General features: G+C 38.8%; 1 protein-coding gene across 1 annotated transcript in view; it reads left to right on the top strand.

The window, feature by feature from the left end:
* The window catches only part of xylt1 (xylosyltransferase I), a 60,445-nt gene extending 56,042 nt beyond the window's left edge, over nt 1–4,403 (top strand). Inside the window, exon 11 of the mRNA XM_079609536.1 lies at nt 2,382–4,403. Within this exon, the coding sequence (XP_079465662.1) occupies nt 2,382–2,704 (323 nt within the window). The 3' untranslated portion in view covers nt 2,705–4,403. The remainder of the gene's footprint in view (nt 1–2,381) is intronic.
* Nucleotides 4,404–26,310: the final 21,907 nt, after the last annotated feature.

The following is a 26,310-nucleotide window of genomic DNA, read 5'->3' as shown; positions in this document are numbered from 1 at the left end:
AAACTGCCTCAACCTTTCAGGTCATCCCACCCCCTGCTTTCAAAGGCACTTTCTGCCTTCACATCTAGCAATGTGCCTGGGCCGCTTGGTTGCCTATAAATAGTCCCAGCTCACAGTCACGAATGAGTAATACACCACACATCGGGTCACCTTTCATTGGAATAAACTCAAAAAGATTACTGTGCAGGGGCCACGATTGGTATCTCTAGCCCATTAGGGGACATTGTGAAATACTAAGCACGGTGTGCGGTCATCAGCCGATCTGTCCTCAAAACGCTCCTAATGAGGGAGAGGTTGTGATTGTGGCTCGACGTGTGTCGTGGGAATGGGCGGGTGATAAACGCACATGATTTACCAGACTGTCCTATGATTAATGTCTACGGCAGGCACCGAGTCCTTTCGCTCGCCGTGCTTCTGCACCCTCAGCTAATAAAAGTTTATGGAGTGTGTTTATGCGGCCAAGTTTGGTCTGCACGCTGTAAGCAACGACGCTTGCCTGTCCACGCACTTCCTGGCGAGCGTGAAATGGAATGTTATAGAAGGGAGGAGAGGGACTGGGAAGGGAGAGAGGTGGGCGAACCTGGAGAGAGGGGTCAGGAAGAGACACAGAGGGCGATCTGTGAAGGCCGGCTGGAGAGAGAAGTGTGAGGAGCCTGAGGAATTTGCAGCTTTACCTCCAGGGCCGATGTGTCCTTCCTCACAGCTAAATGAGCCTTTTTTAGCTGTTGGATGTAGCTGATATACCGCAAGCTTGTGGTCTAGTTTATATTTGAAGATGTACAAAATGAGAGATTTTTTTTTTATGCAATTTTGATAGAGATTTTGTCAAATCCCCGCTGTACATCTGTACATCCCTCAAAAAGAGACTGAATATATTCAAACTGAAACTGCTCTTTTATAAGCCATAGATGTTAAGTTACAACATAAAGTATCATGTGTCTGGAGAGTCCTTGAGTTATCATCTTTTTCATCTTTCTTAGAAATAGTCTGCAAAATTACTTTTGATCAATCGAATGCGTCTTCTCTGAACATTTCAAATAAAAGCACATAATTATCAAAACTTAAACTAACATTCAAATTAAAATTGATCATATGAAAATAAAAGCTAATTCAAAATACTATAATAGTATATAAATAATATACTCCTGTCAATCGATTACAAATTAAGTAGATTAATAAAAAAAATTCTGTGATCGATCGCGATTAAAAACACTTACGGTTTTATACGTTTTTAGTATATTTTATAACGTAATAATTTCACAGTTAGTCTTCAAATTAATGTCGAAACAACATAGACAGTATATTTGAAACACTTGTTTAAACATCTTTTTATGAATGAAGGCCAGTATCACTGATACTAATACAGCTACTGATGTGATAAATGAATTTCCCCCCCAATTTTAAACATTTATTATAGTCATTCAACATTACAGTGTCATTTATTGGGCTTCAAATTTTTTTTACAACTTTTAATTTAAGTGAACTAAAACAATCCTCACATAAACCCATAATACATGTCATATTTACCTGTGCCCTGTGAAATATACATAAATTGAATAAAGTTATTAAACAGTATATAAATTATATAATTTTAAATTTTAAATAGATGTATCCTTATTAAAGCTACAAAAGTTCTTTCTCTGTTCCCTTTGTTCTTCGATTGACTTTAATAACAGAGAATTAGTGGCTGCTGTCACTTTAAGATCTGCCGCTGCTGCACAAGTCGCAGATTTGACATGCGTCCCATTTTCTCACAACTCTTTACGTTTATTTATTGAGCTAATTTAAGACTGATCTTATGAGGATACTCGACAAAACTGACAGACAGCGAATTCTCTTTTGTCTTGTCGCGCTTGAATGGTTTAAAAGCTTTTGCATGAATAAGAGTGTGAGTGTGATCATATCATATAATGTAATGCAAGCCAAAGGATGACTGCTTTAATTGCATTCAATTCTTTTAACGCGTTAAAACTGAGAAAAATGTATCCTATGCGTTAACGTTGACTGCACTAAAATAATACTAAAATAACACTGGTTTTATTAGTATTTAGTAGTTTTTTACCCTCATTCGATCATTCTAAGCACAAACAAAACAAAGCTAATGTGGATGTTAAAATACTTTCTCCTATCCAAGTTAACAAAGCTTTAAAGTTCTTTGCTCCCATAATAAACAGCATTGTTTATTCCTGACAACTCTCATAGCTAAAGAAAATGTTCTTGAGTCATCACCTTTTTTTCCCCCAAAAAAAATGAAATCAGGAATACTGTACTTTATTTTTCATGTCTGAAAATTTAAAACGTTCCAGCAAATTCAGTCATAATCCCAGTTTTGCTTCGCTTGCATTAAGTGCTTGTGCGACTCTTTTTCTTCTCTCTCACAGAGGATGCTTTAAGAACGCACAACGGGCCGGCCAAAAACAGCTATATGGAGCAGAGTTTCCACGGCCTGAACCCCATCCTCAACATCCCGGTCCACTTGGGTCAGGTCGAGGCAGCCGAGCACAACGCAGAGCTTACGGGGTCTGAGCTGGAGCACTGGGTGGACAGTCTGCTGGGCGACGTGTGGTCAGCTGTGGACGTGTGTTCAACAGGCCCCAGTGGCTGTCCAGTCATGCAGACTTGCAGGGAAACGGTGTGGAGCTCTCTCAGCCCGGACCCAAAGTCCCAGCTGGGCCCACCTAAAACCAATGGACGAATCAGGTAGCAGCATTCACTGCCCTGAAGACTCGCCTTCTTTCATTTCTTAGGCCATTTTGTTTTTATTATTTATTTTCCAGCATCGCTCGTGTGAATATGAGCAGAACGGACCTCTTTCAAACGCAAGACGCGGGCCAAGAAAGTTTACGCTGGGAAGTTTTTAAAGATTATTTAAAAAATGTGCATCCTCTGGCTATCTCAAACTCTGAGTGCTCTAGTGATGTGAGTGCTGTCAGGCTTCTCTATATTTTATTTATTTAAATTACTGTGATTTGAATCTTTGTCAACTGGACACAGCAGGTGATGCCTATGTGTAGGTGTTACAGCTGAATGCTGGGATTGGGATATTAAGCACAGAAAGGACCTTAACACTGGTTGTAAGACCAAAAGGGATGTTTGTATAGTAAGCCTCTTTATTTCAAATCAAACACACTTGCACCTACCGTGAATTATGGAATGTGTTTTTCAACCTAAACCTTATTAAAAATCAGAGTTTCAAGTCATATATAATTGTGTTTAGCACAACATTGCTGGTTTCTTTTAGTTTTCAGAAAAATAGATCTGGATCAAATGCAGTGAAAAACAGGCATTTCAATTCTTCAAACTCCCCTAATAAAGTCTCCTATTTAGTTATAATAAGTTATTGGTTGAAAAACATATGTTTTGATTTTAAAAAATTGTTTTTGACAAGAGGTGATCCAATGCCATGCAAGATGCAGAATCCTCCACAGAATCCTATTGCCTTTGGAGGCGGAGAGGTAGCAGTTTGTAATGCCTGTTCAAAAGTGTATCGCGTTATCTTCTGTATAATCAAAAACATTTTTTTTTGGTTATACTAGTAGCCCAAAGTGGTAGCTACAAATATGAAATGGTACAAATAATTGGTGGTTGCATGTTTGCTAGGCTAGCAGGGTGGTCGGTTAGCATTATGCTAACCTGGCAGGCTAAAAATGTAATAGTATGCTAAACTAGCAGACTGAAGTGTGCTAAAAGGCTTATAGGCCAGAGATATGCAAAGCTAGCATGCTGGAGAGTTTGCAAGCTAACTGAAAACAGAACAGGAAATGTCTAATTTGAGCATTAGCAGCTTTGGTTATATATTGTGTTACGCGATATACACTACCATTCAAAAGTTTGGGGTTGATTTAGGGTTACTTTTTAAAAATGTTTTTGAAAGTCTCTTTTGCTAAAAAGCAGAAATATTATTACAGATTAAAAATAATAATAATAATAATTGAATCATTGAAAATAACCATTTAAATGTAAACTTTTTGAATGGTAAATGGACTAGCGCTTTCACAGACCCAATGGCCACCAAAGCGCTTTACATATTGCCTCACATTCACCCATTCACTCACAATATATATTTTTTAAATTATATTTTAAAATGTAATTTATTCCTGTGAGATCAAAGCTGAATTTTCACTCCAGTTCAGTGTCACATGATCCTTCAGAAATCATTCTAATATGATGATTTGCTGTTCAAGAAACAATTCTGATATTTTTGTGGAAAACTTAATATCATATATAAAAAAATATATCAGGGTTATTTTAATGAATAGAAAGATCAAAAGAACAGCATTTATTTGCAATAGAAATCTTTACAAGCATTATAAATGTCTTTACTGTCACTTTTAATCAATTAATTGTGTCTTGGCTGAATAAAAGTATTAATTTCTTTCAACAAAAAAAATAATGACCCCAAACTTATCAACGGTAGTGTAAATTAAAAGACATTAGTTGCCGTCTAGCCAACAGAACATGCATCATAAAGCAATAGTGTTTCTGTCTGTATACTAATATTTCTAATCAGGCATCAAATGGAGTACTCACTGAGCGTTCTTTCAGTTGGTAGAATCACTTTGGGATAGGGTTCTGCGGAGCGATAGAAACTTGCATGATACCGGGCCACAAGAGAGAGAGTCTAGAGTAGCTTGCGAAGCGTCGTTCTGTCTGTATGCTGTTTCCCCTTCAGGCTCTTAAAACTTGAAATGGAAGGTGCCAGCTGTGCTGGCACACCACGGAACAATGTGTAATTTCTTCATCTTTTTATTGTTTTATAATTGTTTTTTTCCTTTCCCCTGAACAAAGGTACTGGTTAGCTGAGGGTTGTAAGTTGGCTATTTATTCATGTTTATATAAATGAAATAGATATTTTTTTAGTCAATGACTAATGTCTATATGCTGTTTTTGCAGCTCATTCAATACCTTTTGTAAACAAGCTGCCTTTATTTACAAAGGCTATCATCCCAACCATATTACAACTATAAACACAAGATGTGGTACTAGTACGGGCGTTGGTAAAGACCTTTCCGCCCCTCCACCTGAGGTCCATCTGTTTCATCAACTTTGAGCAGGAAACTAACTGGATTGACCTCAAGAACTGAGATTCCAGGCATTCTGCTTCTCATTTTCTTTATTCTAGTCGTTTTATATGAGCCAGTGTTTGGTAATTTCCCATATATTGCTCAAACGAACAAAAACGGACGTCGGTTGGACTGGCTGGTATAGCATCAGAGCAGTTTCAACACGGCTTCTAAAGTTCCTGGGCTCAGTAGCTTGGAGGATGCCTCAACCGCTTTCTTCTGCACGTACGCCATTTGGATGTCACGTTTTCCAGATCGGGCCGTCCGGATTGCTCACATCCATAATAATGATAGGGTGGCCTCTCAGATCTGACTGAGATGTATTTTTAGTGAGGAAGATTGCAAGCTTGCTGGACTCTACAGTTTGCATTGGACCAACATATTCTCAGTTTATAAAAACCTTTTATGTTTCTACATTGCAAATGTACAACACCATATTTAAACTGGGCTAGTGTGGCTTGTTGCGCTCTTTCATTTGAGGAGCGCGTCTCCTCTGGGACTCTTTGACCCTGGCCTAGCCATCACTTTGTATGCAATCTGATTGTTATCTGGTCCTCAGAGAGGTGGCGTCCCGCCCAGGCTGCGCAAACAGTGAAATGTCATTGCTGTCATGTGATCCAAAGGTGGATGCGACCTTAAAATTTCAATAAAGCACTCTTGTCATTCATATGTTCCCAGCGGGGTGCGGAATTGGAATGCATTGTTATTTAGATTTTTTAATAGAGCGTCTAATGCTTGTCTAAGTGGTGTTACATCCGTACTGTACGTGTGAAAGTGCAAATTATTTGATATTCTTAAAAGAGAAATTAAATGAAATTATCTATTCACATACATCTCATTGACTTCTGACTTAGAATCTTGGCTTGTTGATATGTGAGGATTCAGCCGCTGGATAGTTGAATATTAATGTTAAGAACCATTTTACTTTTAAAGGTGAAGTGTTTTATTTTATTCAAATTTTAAAATACTTTCTACTATCCCAGTTTAGTGTCCAAATGCTTCCCAATGAGTGCAAACACTGGCGTTTCTAGAACTGCCCTGGACTGCGTTTCCCAAAAGCATCGTAAGCCTAAGTTGATTGTAGAAACCATTGGTGTCCTACGATCAATCTACGATCAATTTAGACTTACGATACTTTTGGGAAACGCAGCCCTGTTTGTTTGAGCAGTTCAACATGTGTGTTTCTGGCTCAAGCAGTGGTGTGTGTTTGGGGCTGGGCTAGTTGTTTCAGAACATTGTGAGATGGGGCATGGCCTAAGACAATAGGTTGTGTTCGACTTTAACCGACAGACGAGAGTTGCCGCATGCCGTCAGAGTACATAAAAAAAAATACTGTTATAAAAACATGGATTTGTGAGCATAAGTGTAACTGAAGGTGTCAGAATAAACATGAAATGCGTCATCAGATTAAGCCAGCCGATTGCTCTCGAATCGCTCTTACACTGATCGGTCAGCAACGCATGAAGTCAAACACGCCAAATAATATTTGCAGCTGTTTGTTGCTACACAAATTAGACACTTCACCTTTAAAGGCCAAAACATTTTATCCTGTCATGATTTACTCACCCTCATGTCATACTATGGAGCAGAAAAGAAGATATTTTGAAAAATTATTTTTCTCCATGCAATGAAAGTCAATTGGGTTAGAAAAAACATTGGACCCCATTGACTTTCATTGTACAGACCAAAAAAGACAAAATATCTGTAAATAATGACTGAAGTTTAATTTTTATCCCGTTAATATCACATTACAGGATATTAACGGATGGATCCAACCTCACAAATAAAGCAACATACCTCTTTCTTTCACATTACTTACAATTTGAAATGTATATTCTAACATTCACATTAAAATTATATTTATTACTACATCACTCAGACATCTCTTCTGTACTATAGCTATTTTGGTAGGAATGACAATGTAAAGTATTTTATATTGGACTGATGTTCATAAAGTATTGTAAATAACATTGTTTTTAAAAAGAAAGTGGGTCAGATGTTGGTGTGTTGTGTGGCACTGTAGACCATCGAAACGTTCATGTGAAAGGGTTTGTGAAGGGCTGTGCTAGTGTGAGTGTGTGGTTCGGCTCTTAATGAACATTTTTGCCTTTCAGAGAATCTCATGCCAGATTGCCGTTCTCTGTGCTGGAATGTTTTGTTGAGCAACTGTTGCACAATTTATTTCAACTCTTCAGTCGGAGGGGACCTCTGTGCCTTAGCTGTTGTTCCCAACCTTTGTTTCTGTAAGCATTGAACATGTCGTCTCTGTATCTTTCATTTCTCCACAAAACCAAAAAACTGCTGTTGTAAATGCCTTCTGTATCAATGTTCTTTCGGTTTTGCTGTTCTTTTCTTCATACTGAATTTTTGAATAAAAAAAAAAAACCCTCCTCTGTCATATTTCTCCACATCAGATATGATGCTTGAATATCACACCAATAACACACAGCAGGAGAACCATCTCTGTGAGGCTCGTACTTCTAAAGACAGTCACATTAGCAGTAGATAAAGCAGCTGACATGCGGAGCGCTGCTCTTTACCGCCGTTACAAGACACGAGGGTGGAGATGAGAATCTGGTGCGCTGTCCCGAAAGATGTGTGTGTTCCCCTAGGGCTGATTTCAGGATTCCCTGCATCCCTCTATCCAGGATCAAAGAGCCACTTTTAGCCCATCGATCTTGCGCTACTTCCACCGACTTACTGAATAGGAAAAGGAGGTCTAATTAGCGACTACAGACGGCACACACCTGTCCCACCTGCAGCGTGGAAACACAGCTGCCCCTTTTTAGTCTGTCGGTCACTGATTTGACAGTGTATACTGATGTAATGCTGCAGGGATAAATAGATATTGATATTAGCACTTAATTGTTGCTACCCTCCATCTGCAGCCTGCCAGTCGCGCTTTAGGACTCGCATATGCTTTCTTAAACAATCGTGTCATTTTTAATGTAAGGGATGATGTACAATCAGCTGATATTATCATAAATTAACCGCTAACAGGGTTATCAGGACCTTGGCAAGAAGTGCAAAGTTATCATCCTGAAGGGGTTTCTTTTGCAATATTGGCCAAGCATATCCCCCTTATTACATGACTTCTTACCAAATAAAAGAAAACGTACTGTTTGTTTATAACAACAATTAATATTATTAACATCATTAGAGCTAGCATTATTTTTTTTAATCAATGCTTTTAATCCGCATGGATGCATACAATTGATTTCAAATAAATGTTCTTTGTCATTTTTATTCATAAAAGTATCAGCACTGCTGTTTTCAACATTGATAATAATAATGTTTCTTGAGCATCATATCATCATAAATATATATATATATATTTTTTTTTCCTTTAATCCTCCCTTGTTTGGCTTATGCTACTCTGAGCAATGCCTGAACTTTGTATTTTGAGCACTTTGTTTTTGCCTCTTCAAGATTACTCACTTGCTGTTAGTCCTCAGTTGTAAGTCGCTTTGGATAAAAGCGTCTGCTAAATGTAAATGTAAATATTAGACTGATTTCTAAATGATCATGTGACACTGAAGACTGGAGTAATGATGCTGAAAATTCAGCTTTGATCACAGGAATAAATTACATTTTACAATATTAACATTTAAGTTATTTCAGTATATTGTCACGGTATCTATTATTGTAGTGTATTTAGGAAGAATATATAAATATTTTAAAAAAAATTGTTTACTATTTAATTTTTAATCTTATCTGTAGATTATCTTCTACTTCCACAAAGAAATACAGCAACCGCGATATTAATAAAAAAAATATTAATAATATTAATATGTATAATTCTATATACATATCAAGTATTAAATATATATTTATTTATGAATATTATGTATGTATTCATATTATATATAATGAATATAATATATAATCTGCCTGATAGTTACAGCTCTATTTTCTTAAATGTTCAATAGTTCAGAAAGTACACGGGCTACATTTAACTCACTAAATGGATTTTTCTCAGAAAGCAAACAAGCATCTTCCTAGGATCCGAGATGACGTTATTCTCTCTTGTACACAGTGGAGGCAGAGGACACGGGCACTTAGCACATCAGACAGTCAGCGTGTCCCTCACAAGCCCCCTTTCCAAGCCCTTCCCTCTCGCTGCGCTGATGTGTGCTAAGCTGGACGTGTCTCTAGACACCCTGTCGTAGCGTATGCCGCCGTGGTCCCAGGCTTCCATTAGGTCTTGGTCATCTGAGTGCAGCACCAACACGGCGCACTAATGCACGGCCTCTCAGGGCTCCGCTTCTACAGAGAGCCCATTGCTTTCAGCCTGAAACAAGGGAGCAGACACCACTTTACACTGCACGTGTCCCTCTGTGCAAGGACCACTTGCTAAATTTACTTGACCTGATACACAAAGCTAATGGCTTGTTTTTAGGTGCATCTGGAGCAGCTCTTGTTTGTGAAGCCTGGAAGGGTCTTAATCATCTCGTATAGTAATGGTAGCTTCTCTGTCGCACAGTTTCAAATTTGGCAGAAGATGTTTTAATAAAGACGACTTTATTACATAGATGCTCTGGAGCTTTGAAGTCCTGACATCTCTGATCACCTTGTAGTCTGTTGACTTTGAAGTGAAGTTCAGAGGCTCTACCACAACCAAATCCACAATCAAGGTGCTTCTAAATGAGAGACTGTTTAGGGCAACAGGCTTTAGTTTTCATTTCTTTTAGAACAAGTTTGAGTGTGTTTGGTGTCTGTACCAAATGGAGTCTAACAGTTTTTGCAGCTCAGGAGGCCCAGTTAGTAAAATAAAACATGAACACTTGCTTTTTCGGGGAAGTATGTCCTAACGTTTGTCCCCACATAATGCACAATGACAACAAGGTGTACACATGCCCAGAGGGAGGTCACTCACTCGGGCCGGCTGATATCCTTCCTTTCGTCCTTTCGTGGCTGATGATGTTGGCATGGCGTCAACTCTACTTCAGTGGTGTATTTGTATTAAATACCATATTTTGTATGCTTAAATACCATATAAAAGCCAATTATTTAATTTTAGGAGAAAAAAAAATGTGTCTTTAATATCACACTTGGGTTTCCATGGACAATTGAAGAGGGGGAAAAAGCAAAATTTTGCTGTGAAAAGCTCAATACAAATAATTTGTAATGCTTTATACACGTTCAATATTTTCCTGATTATATTTTAATACTTTGTTTTGGCTTTAGAATATAAAGTCCAATTGTTTCATTTTAGATAAATATTTTGTCTTTATAATATCATACCTTGACATCCCAAAATCCATGGGATTGAACCACAAATGGCCTTAAAAATGAAGACTCCAAAAGAAAAGTTTGTTTTTGAGTAAATACTTTTAGAGTTAAAGGCACGCAAACTTTGGAAAAATTATATTTATGGCAGGTATATTATATGCAATTGCATTGATAAAAAAAAAAGATACATTTAAAGTTTCAACATTATTTGTGGTCCAGATTTTCCTCCTTAAAAGAAAAAAGTATCAGCTGTAAGAAAGGGACCCACATTTGTTTTTTTTCTACCACTAAAAATGTGTACAATTGACCAATTTACTCATGAAGCCACATTGGGATCTCCATTTCCCGATTGAACCATCGAGTGCCTTTAAAATGAAGATACCAAAAGAAATGTTTGTTAAGAACCCGAATCTATAAGGATATTGTATGTTTAAACGGGTGGTAAAGTATGATTTCACTTTTCTAACTTTAGTTAGTGTGAAATGTTGCTGTTTGAGCATAAAACAACATCTGCAAAGTTACAACGCTCAAAGTTCAAAGTAAAGGAAGATATTTGCTTTTAAAGAAAAGGACTACAACAAACGGCTGGTAGGGACTACACGACATTCCTCCCGGGTTAGTGACATCAGCAAGCCTAAAATGTACATAAACCCCGCCCCCCGGGAACACGCAGTCCATGTTGAGAAGAGCAAAAGTTGTTGTATAAGATTACATTTGTGAGTCAGCTCAAACTTTAGCATCCATCTTTTCACATGAAATAGAAAGTCACTCTGTGTGCATCTCACAACAGTTCCTATACGAGCAATTCATAGAGGGTTTTCATGACACGTCATCAATCTGGAAGTCGGCCATTTTGGAGGGACAGAACGTAAACAATGCCACTGAACTAAACGGACTCGCAAATTTGGCTGATTATTGCTGCTGAAAAATGGTCAAGTTTTGGTCTGTAGGCTACTAATCGGTCGCACCGGGAAAAAACATTTCGAGTTCTATAGACTGTCATAAGTTAAAGAGAAGAGTGCAAAAAACTGATGCAAGAATGCGTTTGTGGTTGAGAGATGTACAGCTTCATTGTAAGTGAAGCGTTGGCTAAAATGTTGATGTAATTAACTATGGCTACATTCACACTGTCAGTCCAAATCCGCCTATCTTTGTATCCGATTGGAATCTGATCTAAAATTATGTTCACACTGTGAATCCACAGTGCTCCATGCAGATCTTTGGCAATGACGTTGCGTTGATGGAGGGGGTTGCATTTGCAATAGAGATGTTGTCTTAAATAAATTTTACAATATGGAAATGTGCAGCCGCCGTGCTGGACTACTGTGTCTTGAGACTGCGGCAGAACTGTAGGAGGCTGTTATGTACAGCTTTTTTCCGCGCTCTTTTCTGCGCCAGTTTCTCGTCCGGCACTTTGCAACAACATAGCCTTGTTTCAGCAGCGACTTTCAGCATGTTTCCTATAATAACGTCTGACGTTTAAATTTTACGTGGCATGACTCACATACCACACGAAATCCGATCAGAACATTCAGACTGAAGCTGATGTCCTGATTTGTGATTTGAATAGGATTTCAAACCACATATGGATGTAGCTTGAAACGGATTTCATGTGCTTTTTTGGACTGACAATCTAAACGTAGCCTATGTCGGGATAAGAAATAGAAGGAAGAATTGCAGTAAGGACTAAAGAAGCTAGCTTGTTCGGATCTTTACCACATATTAACTTTAGTTTGTAAAAATGTCCTTCTCTATATGATTTCGCAGCTTCCACATGTTTTTTCTGTGGTTTATTAGTGTAAAAATGTGTTCAGTCGTACATACACAGTGCAATCCATGCTGTTGTTTACATCCGAGTACCTCCATAATGGCCGCACATCTGGGTTACTGCCCAGAACGTGACGTTAGTGAAAACCCTCTATAGATTACTATGACAGAATATCCTAATTGAAGATAGTTAACTCCACATCAGCAACATAAATTCATCAACTTACAATTCAGAGACGTCCTGTTGCATTCTACATGTTGTCACTTGAGTCTCTCCATCTTTGTCTGGCTCCGTTTTAACATTAAAGACAGAACCGTTTCTGTCATTTTAGTGTATCTGCGTGAGGTAATCGCAGCTGCTAACACACCAGCTCTCGAAACCCCGCCCTCTGCAGCAGCAGCTCATTTGCATTTAAAGGGCCAGGCACAAAACGGTCCATTTTTGCAAACCCTCAAAAAGTGACAACTTTAAGATGCTATATAAAAATATCTGTGGGGTATTTTGTAAAACTTCACACACACACTTGTGAAAATGGTGTGTGAAAATGGTGTTTACATCTTGTGAAAATGGCATTTTACCACCCCTTTAATACTTCTTGAGTTACAGGCATTCAAACTTGAAGCAAAAAAACATAAGTGCTTTTCCCCATTTTTGAAGTGTCAAGTTTGGCATATAATGCAGTAAAGATTGCTAAAGTAAACCGATTTAACTAACAGACCTACCGATATCTATGTAAAAACTAAATAATGATGCTGCCATCTTTCTAAAGTCATTTTTGCCCCCCTGTAATATGGCTCCAAATCTCAGGTGAAAATTGTCATTTTGATCCTCCCTCTACAAAGCAGTGAATTACTCAGTAAATCTGATGACATTTAATATTTTGGCTTTCTTCTTCATTTATGTATTTCTTTCACCAGAAAAAAAAAGATCAAAATATAAAATTGTAGTCAAGGACCTCTGAGTTGACACGGAATGAACCAATTAATTTTCTCACACATTATCTCACAGAAGATTAAATAGGTCTTTATGCATACAAATGCGTATCCGCCTTTATATTTTAGGCACGAGTAAGGATATCCCTTTCGTATTTGTGAGTCGTTTGGAAATCTCTGATATAAGTGACCAACAAAAAGCCACAGGTTAGTTCATTGTTCAATCCTTAATCATGTGACTAACCTACCATCCTAACAAAGTGCACAGACACTGAGAGAGCTGGAAGATAAATCAGGCTCACTTCATTCAGGGACCAACAGGAAAACAGGGCAACCCCATAATCCCCTTCTCTGAGCCAACACTTAAGGGAAGCACAATGAGGCTCTTTCCACCTCAACCAAAAAGCTAAGTGCTTTGAGACAGCATCCACCACGATGGAGATTGAGTACTCCGTGTTCAGCGCTCCTTTTTCGGGGTTTGAATGAAAGTCGCAGCTCTAGGATGCGTTTCCACAATCCCTAACAATATCATCACAGAGCCAACAGACAGTGGATCTCAGCTCTGGCTGCGTGCTCTGTGGAAGTGTGCGAATAGAGAGATAAAGGACGGAGTGGAGATAGACGCCGAGCAAACTCCCTGCAGAGCCTTAGAACAACAGTGTCTTCGTGACAAACAATACAAATAAGGTTGACCAGCCATGCACAAACTCAAATCCCCCAACAGAACGCCTGTCAGAGCCCAGCTTTCACTTGGCACACTAACAAAGCCCGAGATGAGAGAGGTGGGGGCAACGGAGAGCCCTGCTTATTTAACAATTTATCAACAGAGCAAATGTGGCATCACACGGCATTATCAATTAGAGAGATATCAGGGCACACATTGGCGTGCTGGCATATTAAATAAGGTATTAACCGCAATGCCTCGCTCTGCCAGCCCTGAGAAGCAACATTGAGAACGGTTCCCTGTTTATCTCATGGCACCTAAAGACAAGCGGTAAGGCGGCAAACCATGCAGATATATTCTAGAAACAGCAACAAAAGCAGCTTGTTCTGTAAGTCTCTGCATTTTGTCACACAGTGGCACTAGTTTATAAATGGCACAGAGATATTTGTAGGTGCCTGATTGCCAAAGCCGAACTACTACTTTCAAAGTTAAAGTGCGGAAATGCTCATTACTGTAGGAAAACAGGAAAAGCTCTGCTGTTTCTCACTCGAGGCCTGGCAGCACATCCCCATGGAGTCACAAAGCCTGCAGCCAGATGTCTCATGGCATAATGGCTGTATAATGCATTTTCCACATATATATTTTAATGTATGTCTTTGATAAATGGGAAGTGTTCCACTTTATGACGTGAGATGTAAATGTGTCTGGACCTGTGACGGAGAGGGGCCACTATAAGAGGCCGCAAAGGGATGTTTCCAAGAAAACTTCAATTATTACATTAATAAGTAATAGTCCCTAAATGAAGAAAATTATGGTGTTAATGGGAAGACTAATTAAATGTACACAACTAAGCCACTTAGATATCTATGCTTTATGTCATATCAAAATCAAACTTGAAATGGCCTGAAAACATGACTGTCTAAGGTTCATTTTAGTGCCTGTGTTTACCAAGCTTGATGACTGATGAAAATAAGATGACGATTAAAAAGAACAGCTGAGCATCAGTTCACAAATAAAATATATAGTTTAAATTGTTACTACCTTTAGTTATTATTTTGAAATAAAAGTAAAAATGCATAAAAAACTTGATGAGATTTATATTTGGTTTTACTGTAATAGAACATAAAAATACAAAATATAATTGTGCAGTCGTGCTCAAAAAGTTTACATACACCTTGCAGAATCTGCAAAATGTTATTTTGTTCAAATGTTAATTATTTTAACAAAATAAGAGGCATGTTATTTTCTATTTAGTACTCTCCTGAATAAGATGTTTTACATAAAATATGTTTACATATAGTCCACAAGACAAAAAATATAGCTGAATTTATAAAAATGATCCCGTTCAAAAGTTTTACATATACCCTTAATACTTAATTCTTAATACTGTCGTTACCTGGATGATCCAGGGATGTTTCTTAGTTTTTTTTGTGGTGGTGGTGGTGGTGGTTGATTTTACTGTATATTTTATCAAATAAATGCAGCTAATTTAAAAAATCGTACCAAACCCACAAAATATTTTATATATTTAATAATATATTATTTTCTAAATATTAGATTTAGTCTTTATATTTTGGGCTCTGCGTGTCATACAAATATCTGAATGTGAAGCACATATCACCCACTGCCTGAGTTTCCCTCTCTCACCTGTGGTGTGATCTCTCTTGTCAAAACCAGTGAGCAGTGGCCTTTATATAACAAACACCAGTGGCTGGGAGGCCAAATGTGAGCAGTATCAGCCTCCAGCAATTGGGACTGTACCGACACTTGATTTGCACTGACCTGCTGCAGTGTTTATCTGGTAAGCACAGATCCATCAGTTGGGTCAGTATGAAGCGTTCATAAGTTACAGCCCTTAATTCAGCCACTGAAGGATTTACTGGACAACAGCTGATTTATTGATTCAGGCTGACGCAAGTTTTGGTCTGCGGCTTGAAAGACATCATAGTCCACGGTTTATTATGTTGCAAGCTGCAGCTGATTGACAGAAAATGCCCTTGAAGTTGTGCACGCTGTCACGATTATTTCAAACCCGCCTTTGAACTCATAAAGCCGCTATATGGTCTCTCACTCTCACAGCGTGGAGTCGAGCCTCTTTAAATGGCAGGAGATGAATGAGGGGTGGGATTGGTCCCTTGCTCCTTCCATTATGTTGCTGGATTTATTAGCTTTTATCTATGTGCTTGTAATTAACCCTCCTTGTAGAAGTCTGCAGCCCCAGTACTATATAACTAGTACTGGCAAATGTTCCAATTCCTCTCAGTCAACCCTGTGTGCCCGCAGTCATTATTCAGAGGGACTCACAGAATTAGTCTGGTGTCCCTGGGGCTCATACAGAACCTGGATCCACTCCATCATCAGCCTCTGAGACTGAAGGTACGTCATGACCACTTTCAGACATCTGCCTTCTCCAGAGCGACTCCGGTTTTGTATCCTGTTTTTAGTTAGGCTCAACTGATCTCATGAGGAAAAGATTCAAGCAAAAACAAAGGCCATGACATATCAAATATAATGTGACCTGGTTAAATTAGCATGGTTAAATCATGCAGTGAACATACATTGTACAAATCTGCAGTTACTAGAACTAGATACTCTCTTAAAAATATTCTTTATGACGTTGATGGTTCCATGAAGAACCTTTAACATCCATGGAACCTTTCCATTCTACAAAAGATTATTAATAGTGGAAAATGGTTCTTTAGATTATTAAAAGGTTCTTCACTCGGAACGGACGGACGGACGGACGAATGGATGGATAGATAGACAGACAGACAGACAGACAGACAGACAGACAGACAGACAGAGACAGACAGACAGACAGACAGAACGAACTAGAGACACGCATCCCAACTTTAATTGAGGATAGTAAGAGTGCAAGGGCTTTAGATATTGCTTTGGATGCGACTAGCATAGTGAACTCTGTATATTGTTCGGTTCCGGCTGAAGTAGAGCCCGTGCAGCAGAGCAATTAGGTGACTGTGAGACGGTCTAGTTGTGGGACAAAACATTGCGCTTCCGTTCCGATTACAACATTAAACCGGTTCTCCCTACTCAGTGAAACACCCACTGAGAATCCTGAATGTGCCTTAGTTATTGGCGATTCTATTACACGGAACGTGAAAATATAGTCACCAGCCAGTCACATGTTTGCCGGGAGCCAGAGCGCCTGACATTAAAGCAAATTTAAAAGTACTGGCTAATGCTAATTGTAAATTATCTAAGATTATATTCACGTCGGCACTAATGATGTTCGACTTCGCCAGTCGGAGATCACTAAAATTAACATTAAAGAGGTGTGTGAACTCGCAAGTACGATGTCAGGCACTGTAATTTGCTCTGGCCCCCTTCCTGTTCGCAGGAGTGATGAGATAGTAGTCCACCGCCGTGGTACAACGAGCACATTCAGGCCCTTAAGAGAGCAACCAGAAAAATGGATTGCAACTGGAAGAAAACAAGACTAGAGGTATTTTGCATTTCATGGAAAGAGAGCTCAATTGCATATAGAGAGGCCATAAAAGATGGCAGATCTGTTTATTTTTCAACCCTATTAGAAGAAAATAAACAAAACCCTAGGTATTTATTTGAAATAGTGGCTAAACTAACGAAAAATAAAGCTTCAAGCCCAGAAGTTTTCAAGCAGCACAGCAGTAATGACTTTATGAACTTCTTAACTTATAAGATTGATAATATCAGGGAGAAAATTATAACTATGCAGCCGTCTACTACAGTATCGCATCAGGGAGTGCATTGTAGTCTCCCTAAGGAAAAAAATTATTTATTCATTACTATAGGAGAGGAAGAATTTTCTAAAATCGTTAAATCATCTAAATCGACAACATGTATGTTATGCTATGTTTGCCTAAATTGATCATTTTGTGGTGAACAATTCATCCATGCAAGTTAATCCACACCAAAAAATGTTTTGGCTTCGTAATCTTTAATCAAAATCTGAAAATGCCGCTCCCCTCTGCATTGGAGGACCTTCCCTTATGACGTAGGTTTGACGGTTTTGGTGTCTGCTTAACAATCGTAACCACACCCCTCCAACTGACAGTAGACAGGCTGAATGAAACACCTACTTTTCTAGATCCAATCAGGTGCTAGTTGGAAAAAAAGCCACGCCCACTATTTTTCCTCATTTAGCATTCCGTTTCTCTCGGAAATACGTCACAACACTGAAATAAAGTCGGTTGTAACTTCCGGTTCACGCGGACTTTAATGCATCATTGCTGAATAAAACATTTATTTTAAAACAAGAAAACATATTCTTGCCCCAAACCTTTGAACGATATTGTAACAAGGTTGGATGTTATGGGAAGAAGGAGGCGGGAACCGGCAGACATTTCAACAACTTTAATAAATAAATAAACAGATACAAAATGAAAGTATAAGCCAGCAGTCCCTCGCGGACGATTGCTGGCTACAGAAACAAAACACAACATAAAATCAGGCCTGTTCCTCTCTCGATCTTCACTGTTGCCGCTCCTCCTTTTATTTTTCCGCTCCTCCGTGAGAGATACGAGACCGGTGCGTCGCGCAGGTGTCGCTCATCAGTAGTCTCGCGTAGCCAGACCTTCAGACTGACGGCTGAAGGTCTGGAATTCATAGCAGCTTTCTTTGGCCAAGGCCCGCCCATAAGGCCGTTTGACCGACATGTCAAACAACCAATTACAGTTCGTTTCGTTCAGCGTCACGTTTCGGGGCGTGGAAATGTCCCCACAACAACAGACCGGCGTGCAACAAGTCTCCACTAAGTGCCTCAAACAAAACTTCTGGACATCTCTTAAAGAGTCTATGCCGTGAACCTCGCATACTTTTGAGAATCCTACGTTTAGCTGATCTTGATAAATGCTCATTGTCACTCATGTAAACAACAGTTTTTCTTCCGCAATCACACGTCTGCGCTTTGTTTCCCGGCGGACCGAAATTAAACGCGACACTCGCGCCCCCCGGAAATCCGATAAAATTCAACCAATCAGATGATGACTTCGACATTCCTGAAGTGTTTCCAGTTAAGTGTACCATATGCATCAGATGTTTAGCCAACGTTCCGTGGGCGTGACGTCTGAGGCTGAGACTAGCTCATCAGTAATCACGCCACCGGTCTCGCACCGCTCTCACGTCCCTCGACCTCGTCCTGCTCGCCACAAGTATTATGCCATTATGCAATATTCTGTATTCTGTAGCCTACATATTCTTTTCTGGAGCTAATAAAGTCCAGGATCAAATTTATGTTGTTTTAATAGCTAATATTCAGGTGTGAAAAGGTGCAGTTATTCACCAGAGGCGTGTACAAATGAAATTAGGAACATTAACAGCAACATTTATAAGATAAAAACAAGGGAAAAATGCTTTCAGTGTATATGGGGTTAAAATACAGCCATTGCATATTAAATCAATTGCCATTGCAATGAAGTGTGGCAGTGAACACCTGAAGCTACATAGTCAAGTTCAACCCCTGAAAAATGTTGACTCTTGGTGGCACATGGAGTTGTATGTTGTGGCACCTCCGTGAAGGGCAGGTGTGACAGTCTTTTAAATTAATCAAGTATTAATCATTAAAAGAAAGGACAAGACATCAATTCCCAGGGCCCCAGGGAGCGATTCCAGGCTTTTCTTTCAAATCCACAAGTTCACCTTTATTCTATGAGTGGGAATATGCATATTGAACAGTCTGCAATCTTGGCGGTCCATCAGAAAATTTAATAGGCTCCTCAGAGAAAAGACAGTCACCTTGACAGTTGCTATTATTCAAATGTAAACAAGAATGAGAAAAAGATAGCTCGGGACACCTTCCCCCATTCTTAAACTCGTCCTTGATGGTTAATAATGTTACAATTCAGGCAGCTGAATATACAGTGCTTTTCAATTGCTGTGCAATAGATCCTCAGTGTAGCCAGTTTTCCAACCACACCGCCTGCACTACACGGATATGTGACACTCCACTTCTCCAAACCAGACAGCAGGATCAAGCGGCGCAGGCTAACCACAGATCCCATTGACTCAGCAGTCTAACACACACAAAAAACACATCGACTCCCTTAATAAGAACAAGGGCAGTCTATCCCGCGTGGCACACACAGTGAGTTTGGAAGGGAGCATGTTGGGACACGGCTGGTGTGGTTAAAGAGGGACGTCAGCGGGCTCGGATCCAGCAGAAATAGCACTGTACTGCACCCTGGACCTCCATCATCACTGGGCAGATGGAGAACCATTAAAGCCATGATCAATACACAACACAGACTGCAGCAGCTGAGCCCATGCCTGGAATCTATCACGGCCTTTGCTTGCCTATAGTCCCATAGTGCCAGACAGCAGGAGCCCTGAGACATTTAGGATCAGCTTCCATCTGTCTCTGCGTGTAGACGGCAAAACTGTTCCAGGAATAGCACTTCTACAAAATTAATCATTGTGAATATGCTTAAAGAGATTTCATATTTATGTTCCGCTGGCTCTTAGGCCTGTTTTACACTTCATGCATGTAAGCAGCAGTAGCAGCAAAGCAGTAGCGCATCAGCAAACTAAAACTGATTTAGGTATATAAATAAATATAATTTTTTATTGTATTTTAATTTTTAAAAAAATTATATATATATATATATTTTCCCTTTTAATAATATTTTTTATTTACTCTTGATTTCGTTATTTCATTTAATAATGATTCATCTAATTTAATTATTCTTTTAATAATTTGTATTTATTTATGTATTTATTTATTTATTTATTTTAATGCTTATTTAATTATTTGTTTTAATAATAATTATTCTATATTATTATAAAATATTTATCTTATTTAATTATTTTAATAATTATTATTTTTAAAAAATGTAATGCTAATTTGATTATTTGATTAATTATGTCTATAGTTTCTTTTAAGTTACATTATTATGTTTCTTTTTTCTACGTATTATAGTTCATATATATATATTATACTAATATATTTACTCCCTTGCGGCCCTCATCAAATTGTCATCAAAAGTAGGCATCAAAAAATTTTTGTGTATTAATCTTACTATGACAATATTGGTATTATTTTAAAATAAATACAGAGAGGGAACTGTGCTACAAAAGGCATAGTATAAGTTATTTCCGTTATTTCAGACTTCTGTCTATAAGGAAAAATGCTTGTCTAGCATTACCAGGATCCACTGTGACACCTGCCCCGGACTGAAGTAGAAAAAAAGCCGATTTGCACATGCATGCACGAGCACACACACAGCACATCACTGCCTCATCTGCTACACGTCACCTGTTATGGCAGCATAATTACCTGCTGCTGTGCCAGGGCCTCATACGAGCCTCCCCTCAGTGTCGTTATGAGACAGGTGGCTGAGATAACCATGACTCTGACTGACTCAATCTCAGACCTGCATTAAATGTGGGAACAGCAGTCCAGGGACGCCACCGCATCAGCATAACAACAGGAAAGGAGCCCTGCTGTTTGGGATCCCACTGTTGGAGTCAAAGGGTCTCTACTTAAAAAATAGCATGTATTTTCTTTCTACGATTAAGGACAAACCACTCAAATATTGACCAGGAGGGCGGCCACATAATGGATAACTTATTTCTGACCCCAGTATGACCTGCACGATGAGTGATATAGCATGGCTGTTAAAGTGCTTTACTTCAAATATGATTTCTTTTGATAGATAGGACAATAATGATAAGAAATTGAAAACGGTTAAAGCCAGGGCCAGTACTGGATAGATGTAATACCATATATATATATGATTTATTAAAAATAAATTATTATTTTTATTCAATAAGGATGCCTTAAATTGGTTCAGCTTTACCATCACAGGAATATATTTGAAAATATATTAAAACAGTTGTTTTAAATTGTAATACAATTTTACAATACTGTTGTTTTACTGTATTTTTAATCAAATAAATCCAGCCTTCTTTCAAAATTTTTTTTTATTTTTTATTTATACTAACCCCAACCTTTGTATTCGTTTTGCTTATACTGTAACAATTGTAACAGTGTCATTCTCTCTGTATTTCTACAGACATTCATAACAGCAATATAAAAAAAAAACTTCATCTATATAGCCTACCTTAATTTGATTTTCTTTTGAAATGAGCATGGAAATGACATTTAATTAAATTATCCAACAATCCTAAATGAACTTAACATCTGCCCTCCTTCTACAGTGTGATCAAACAGGATCCCCTCCGAGGCCTCAGTGTACCCACCCAGCTGTTTGAAGAGTGCGCCCCATTGTTTGCTTATACATTGTTTTTTCATCAGGTTAAATTAAATTCAATAATGAAGACAAATATGTGAGGATGCTCATCCAAGCATAAAAGCACTTCTACATGTTTGTTGAGGGAGGCCTATATTTGCCTCAAATATACACACACACTACAATCATTGGCTACAGCTGCAAACTCAAGCTGTAGAATAGATGCAAATGGACTGGAAGGGAGTGTGTCTGGGCACTGCACGTCTGGCTATGCCTTTAGCAGCTGCTCTTATACCTTCTCATGTGAAACAGTTCCACGACAATAGTCTCACTTTCCCAACTCAAGCTAATGATAAACACGCTGGCATCTGGGAGGTTTGATAGCAATTCCCAGCAGTGTCATCTGCAGAGATGTAGAGATGCCAGGGGCGGCATTGAGGGAGAGAGCAGCACAGAGATAACAGAACCAGCTGCTGAAACATAGATCCTACTTTGGGCTCGTCTCTCTCCCAGAAAAGCCAGATCTGCGCAGTCAAGCAGGCTCGTGGACTCAGTGTGCTGCAGAGAGATGTTAAAAGGACAGCACCTGGTCAATACAGCATGCAGTGAAGACATTGGGACCCTCGCAAAGCAATGTTTCCTGGCAAGAGTGCTAAAAGAACAGAGGATTTAAAAAAGTCACCCATAATTGCTCTACAGAGACGTTATTGACTTTTATTGTGCAGATTCATCAGACAAATGCATGTTACAAAACCATTCATTTTTAAAACTTTCTGGCATTACACAGCAAGAGATTCCCAATGTGAGTAAACTGAATGTCTGATTTAAGTTACTTACTGGATGATATGTTTGTGCCATGCGAATAGTGGTTTCAAATCATGTAAGAAAGATCGTATTTATGAAGCCACTACAATGTTGTAATTACGAGTGGGTAACTTTCTTTGAGCCTCGCGTTAATGAGTTGGGGGCACATCCGTGAGAATACATGGCGGACGCAATGGATGCATTATCTGTATTGACGTAAATTTGTTGAAATTAATGTTGAAATAATTTTTTTTTACTATTTTATTTTTTACAATAAAACTTGCATAATAGTTGAATGTACAAAATAAAATAGTATTGTATACTTGCGATAAAATATATAACAATTCAGTTTAAAGCACCTTCATGAATTAAAAACACTCCTGATGAGCGTTCTTTATTTTTATTAGGTCATTTTGTAAAAAAAAAAGAAAAAAAAAACCAACATAACCATCTTGCTCTAACTGATTTGAACATACCTGACGTTGTTATGACTGAACAAGATCAACTGGAGCAACTGAACTCACCAAAAGTTCTGTTCTGGCTTATGAAAATCTTTGATAAGCAGAGCAACTGCATTGTGGTCAAGAGCATATTGATTGTGTTGAGGCTTCATTTAGTTGTGTTGTCAACTTTAACTTGCTTTTTACATTTTGTTGTCTTGTGAATCTATGGGTCACCGTAGAAGCATATTTTAGTGACTATAATATTCAACAAAATACTACAACAGCAATATTAAAAGATGGACCTGAGTCGTATCTAGACTTGAATGTGGGCTCTTTAGACTTTGGCTAGTAAGTAACCCTCCAGAACACCCTATCATTTGCGAAGCAACTAAAAACTGCTCAAAACACCCTAGATTTGTGGTTGTAACATTTTGACAAAGCAAGAACCAATCACATTTTTCTGAAAACAAGAACAAAAACCTAGTAGCTAGCTAGCGTAAATCATTTAAATCATCCCTGACTGATCTTTCAATGTGTCCTTGGTTGATCCTGTTGGAGAGATCCATCTCTCTCCTGTTCGCCTGCTGCCAAGGAGATGTGTGAATGAACAGGGAAAATTACACTCTCTGAGACCCTGCTAATGAAGTCATCTCCCTCGGCCCAGCCAACCAGTCAACTTTTTAATTAGTAACTAATCAAGTCAATACAGAACTCACCAATGAGAGGCGCGCTGGCCTACACACACAAACCTGCCTTAGTCCCTACGTCCTTTTTTCCCATGCAGCGACAATATTTACAGACTCCTCTCCTTTGGCAGCATGGGTTTAGATTACGTTAATTACTTGGGCCTTAGACGGCATTAGTGAAATGTGATCTCTAGTGTATCAGCTGTACAGAACTGTTGGCTTGTAAATAGAAAACCATAGGACACTAAAAGGGCTTAGAGTCGCTCTACTGTCTGAACGCAGGGGCACCGATAGGGGAAGTGAAGTCAGAGCAGCTGCCTGAGAGAGTAAACACAAATACACAAACAGCCCCCTGGAGAAACATCTGATACTGCGTGAACAATCATCCCTTCAATCATTCAGCTTTCACTCATGCAAGCAGGAATATACTGGAGGGGACCTTGAAATGAGAAACAGAAATGTGTAGTGATCAAGTAAGGAGGAAATACATTACTAAATACCAGGGAAAAAATACATTCCTTTTGATTGGTCAGTCATAATCTGCGGTCACAATTTTTTGTATGACTTTCTCAATAGCCGTTTATGATAACTATTCATTTATAGCAAAGCTTACAAACTTTCAGAGGACACTACAGTCTCCAGGCTCATGATGTCCCGTATACCAATATTTTAATGATTCAGAAAAGATGAATCACTGTCTGGCCAACTCAGATATCAGTACAGAGATGAGATAAAGGTTATTTTATCAAGATTTATGGGTAGTACTAGTACACCGTGAGTGTATATTAGCACCATCTTTTGGGGGGGATCTTATAGCATTTCGACCCTAAAATGGTGACGTGGGACATTAGACTTAAAGTGTTAGTTTACCCAAAAATGAAAATTCTGTCATTAATGACTCACCCTCATGTCGTTCCAAGCCCGTAAGACCTCCGTTCATCTTCGGAACACAGTTTAAGATATTTTAGATTTAGTCCGAGAGCTTTCTGTCCCTCCATTGAAAATGTATGCACGGTATACTGTCCATGTCCATAAAGGTAATAAAAACATCATCAAAGTAGTCCATGTGACATCAGTGGGTTAGTTAGAAGTTTTTGAAGCATCGAAAATACATTCTTGTCCAAAAATAATAAACTACAACTTTATTCAGCATTGTATTCTCTTCCGGGTCTGTTGTCAATCTGCGTTCACGACTCCGCAGTGACGCTGCTGACGTAAGACGCTGCTGACGTGTTATCTCGTACGTGTAGTATTCGGGTTCAAATAAATATGGATGGGCAAAAAAATGCAAGTCTTCCTCTGTGTCGAAATCCTTAGACATTTTTGCGAAGATTGTTTTGTTTACATCGTGCGTCTCCCTCAGACTGTAAACGAAGCTCGGGCGCACCAGATAACACGTCAGCAGCGTCTTACGCCAGCAGCGTCACTGCGGAGTCGTGAACGCAGATTGACAACAGACCCGGAAGAGAATACAATGCTGAATAAAGTCGTAGTTTATTATTTTTGGACAAGAATGTATTTTCGATGCTTCAAAAACTTCTAACTAACCCACTGATGTCACATGGACTACTTTGATGATGTTTGTATTACCTAATACATTGTATTACCATGTATTGTATTACCAATACATGGACATGGACAGTTATTTTTGGACAAGAATGTATTTTCGATGCTTCAAAAATTTCTAACTAACCCACTGATGTCACATGGACTACTGTGATGATGTTTTTATTACCTTTATGGACATGGACAGTATACCGTGCATACATTTTCAATGGAGGGACAGAAAGCTCTCGGACTAAATCTAAAATATCTTAAACTGTGTTCCGAAGATGAACGGAGGTCTTACGGGCTTAGAACGACATGAGGGTGAGTCATTAATGACATTATTTACATTTTTGGGTGAACTAACCCTTTAACAATCGGATAGCTATGGTAGATTCGTGTCTCCTGTATCACTGAACTGTATGTCTCTCTCTCTCTCTCTCTCTCTCTCTCTCTCTCTCTCTCTCTCTCTCTCTCTCTCTCTCCTTTTTTTACCGTTTTTACCATCACATTTACCGTTGTTCAGCCAATTTTCGTAGGTGAAACCCTTTAGGGTGCGGACACATATACCGTTGTTCAGCAAATTTTTGTTGGCGAAATCCTATAGGGTGCGGACACATTTACCGTTGTTCAGCGAATTTTCATCGGTGAAATCCTGTAAGGTGTGGTCACATTTACTGTTATTCAGCGATTTTTTGTAGGTGAAACCCTTTAGGGTGCGGTCACATTTACCGTTGTTCAGCGAATTTTCTCGTTCAACGAATTTTCGTTGGTGAAATCCTTTAGGGTGCGGACACATTTACTGTAGTTCAGCAAATTTTTGTTCGTGAAATCCTTTAGCATGCGGTCACATCACATTTAACATTGTTCAGCGAATTTTCAGTGAGAGCTGTGCTTCATACATCGTGACACTATTGACAACAGACTGGATATTTGATGACCATCTCCAATGAAATTTCACTCTAAAAGATCTGGTTCATGTGCCGC

This window comes from Phoxinus phoxinus (assembly GCF_949152265.1).
Source record: "Phoxinus phoxinus genome assembly, chromosome: 1".
Classification (NCBI taxonomy): domain Eukaryota; kingdom Metazoa; phylum Chordata; class Actinopteri; order Cypriniformes; family Leuciscidae; genus Phoxinus; species Phoxinus phoxinus.
This window is presented reverse-complemented; position numbering and strand designations above follow the sequence as displayed.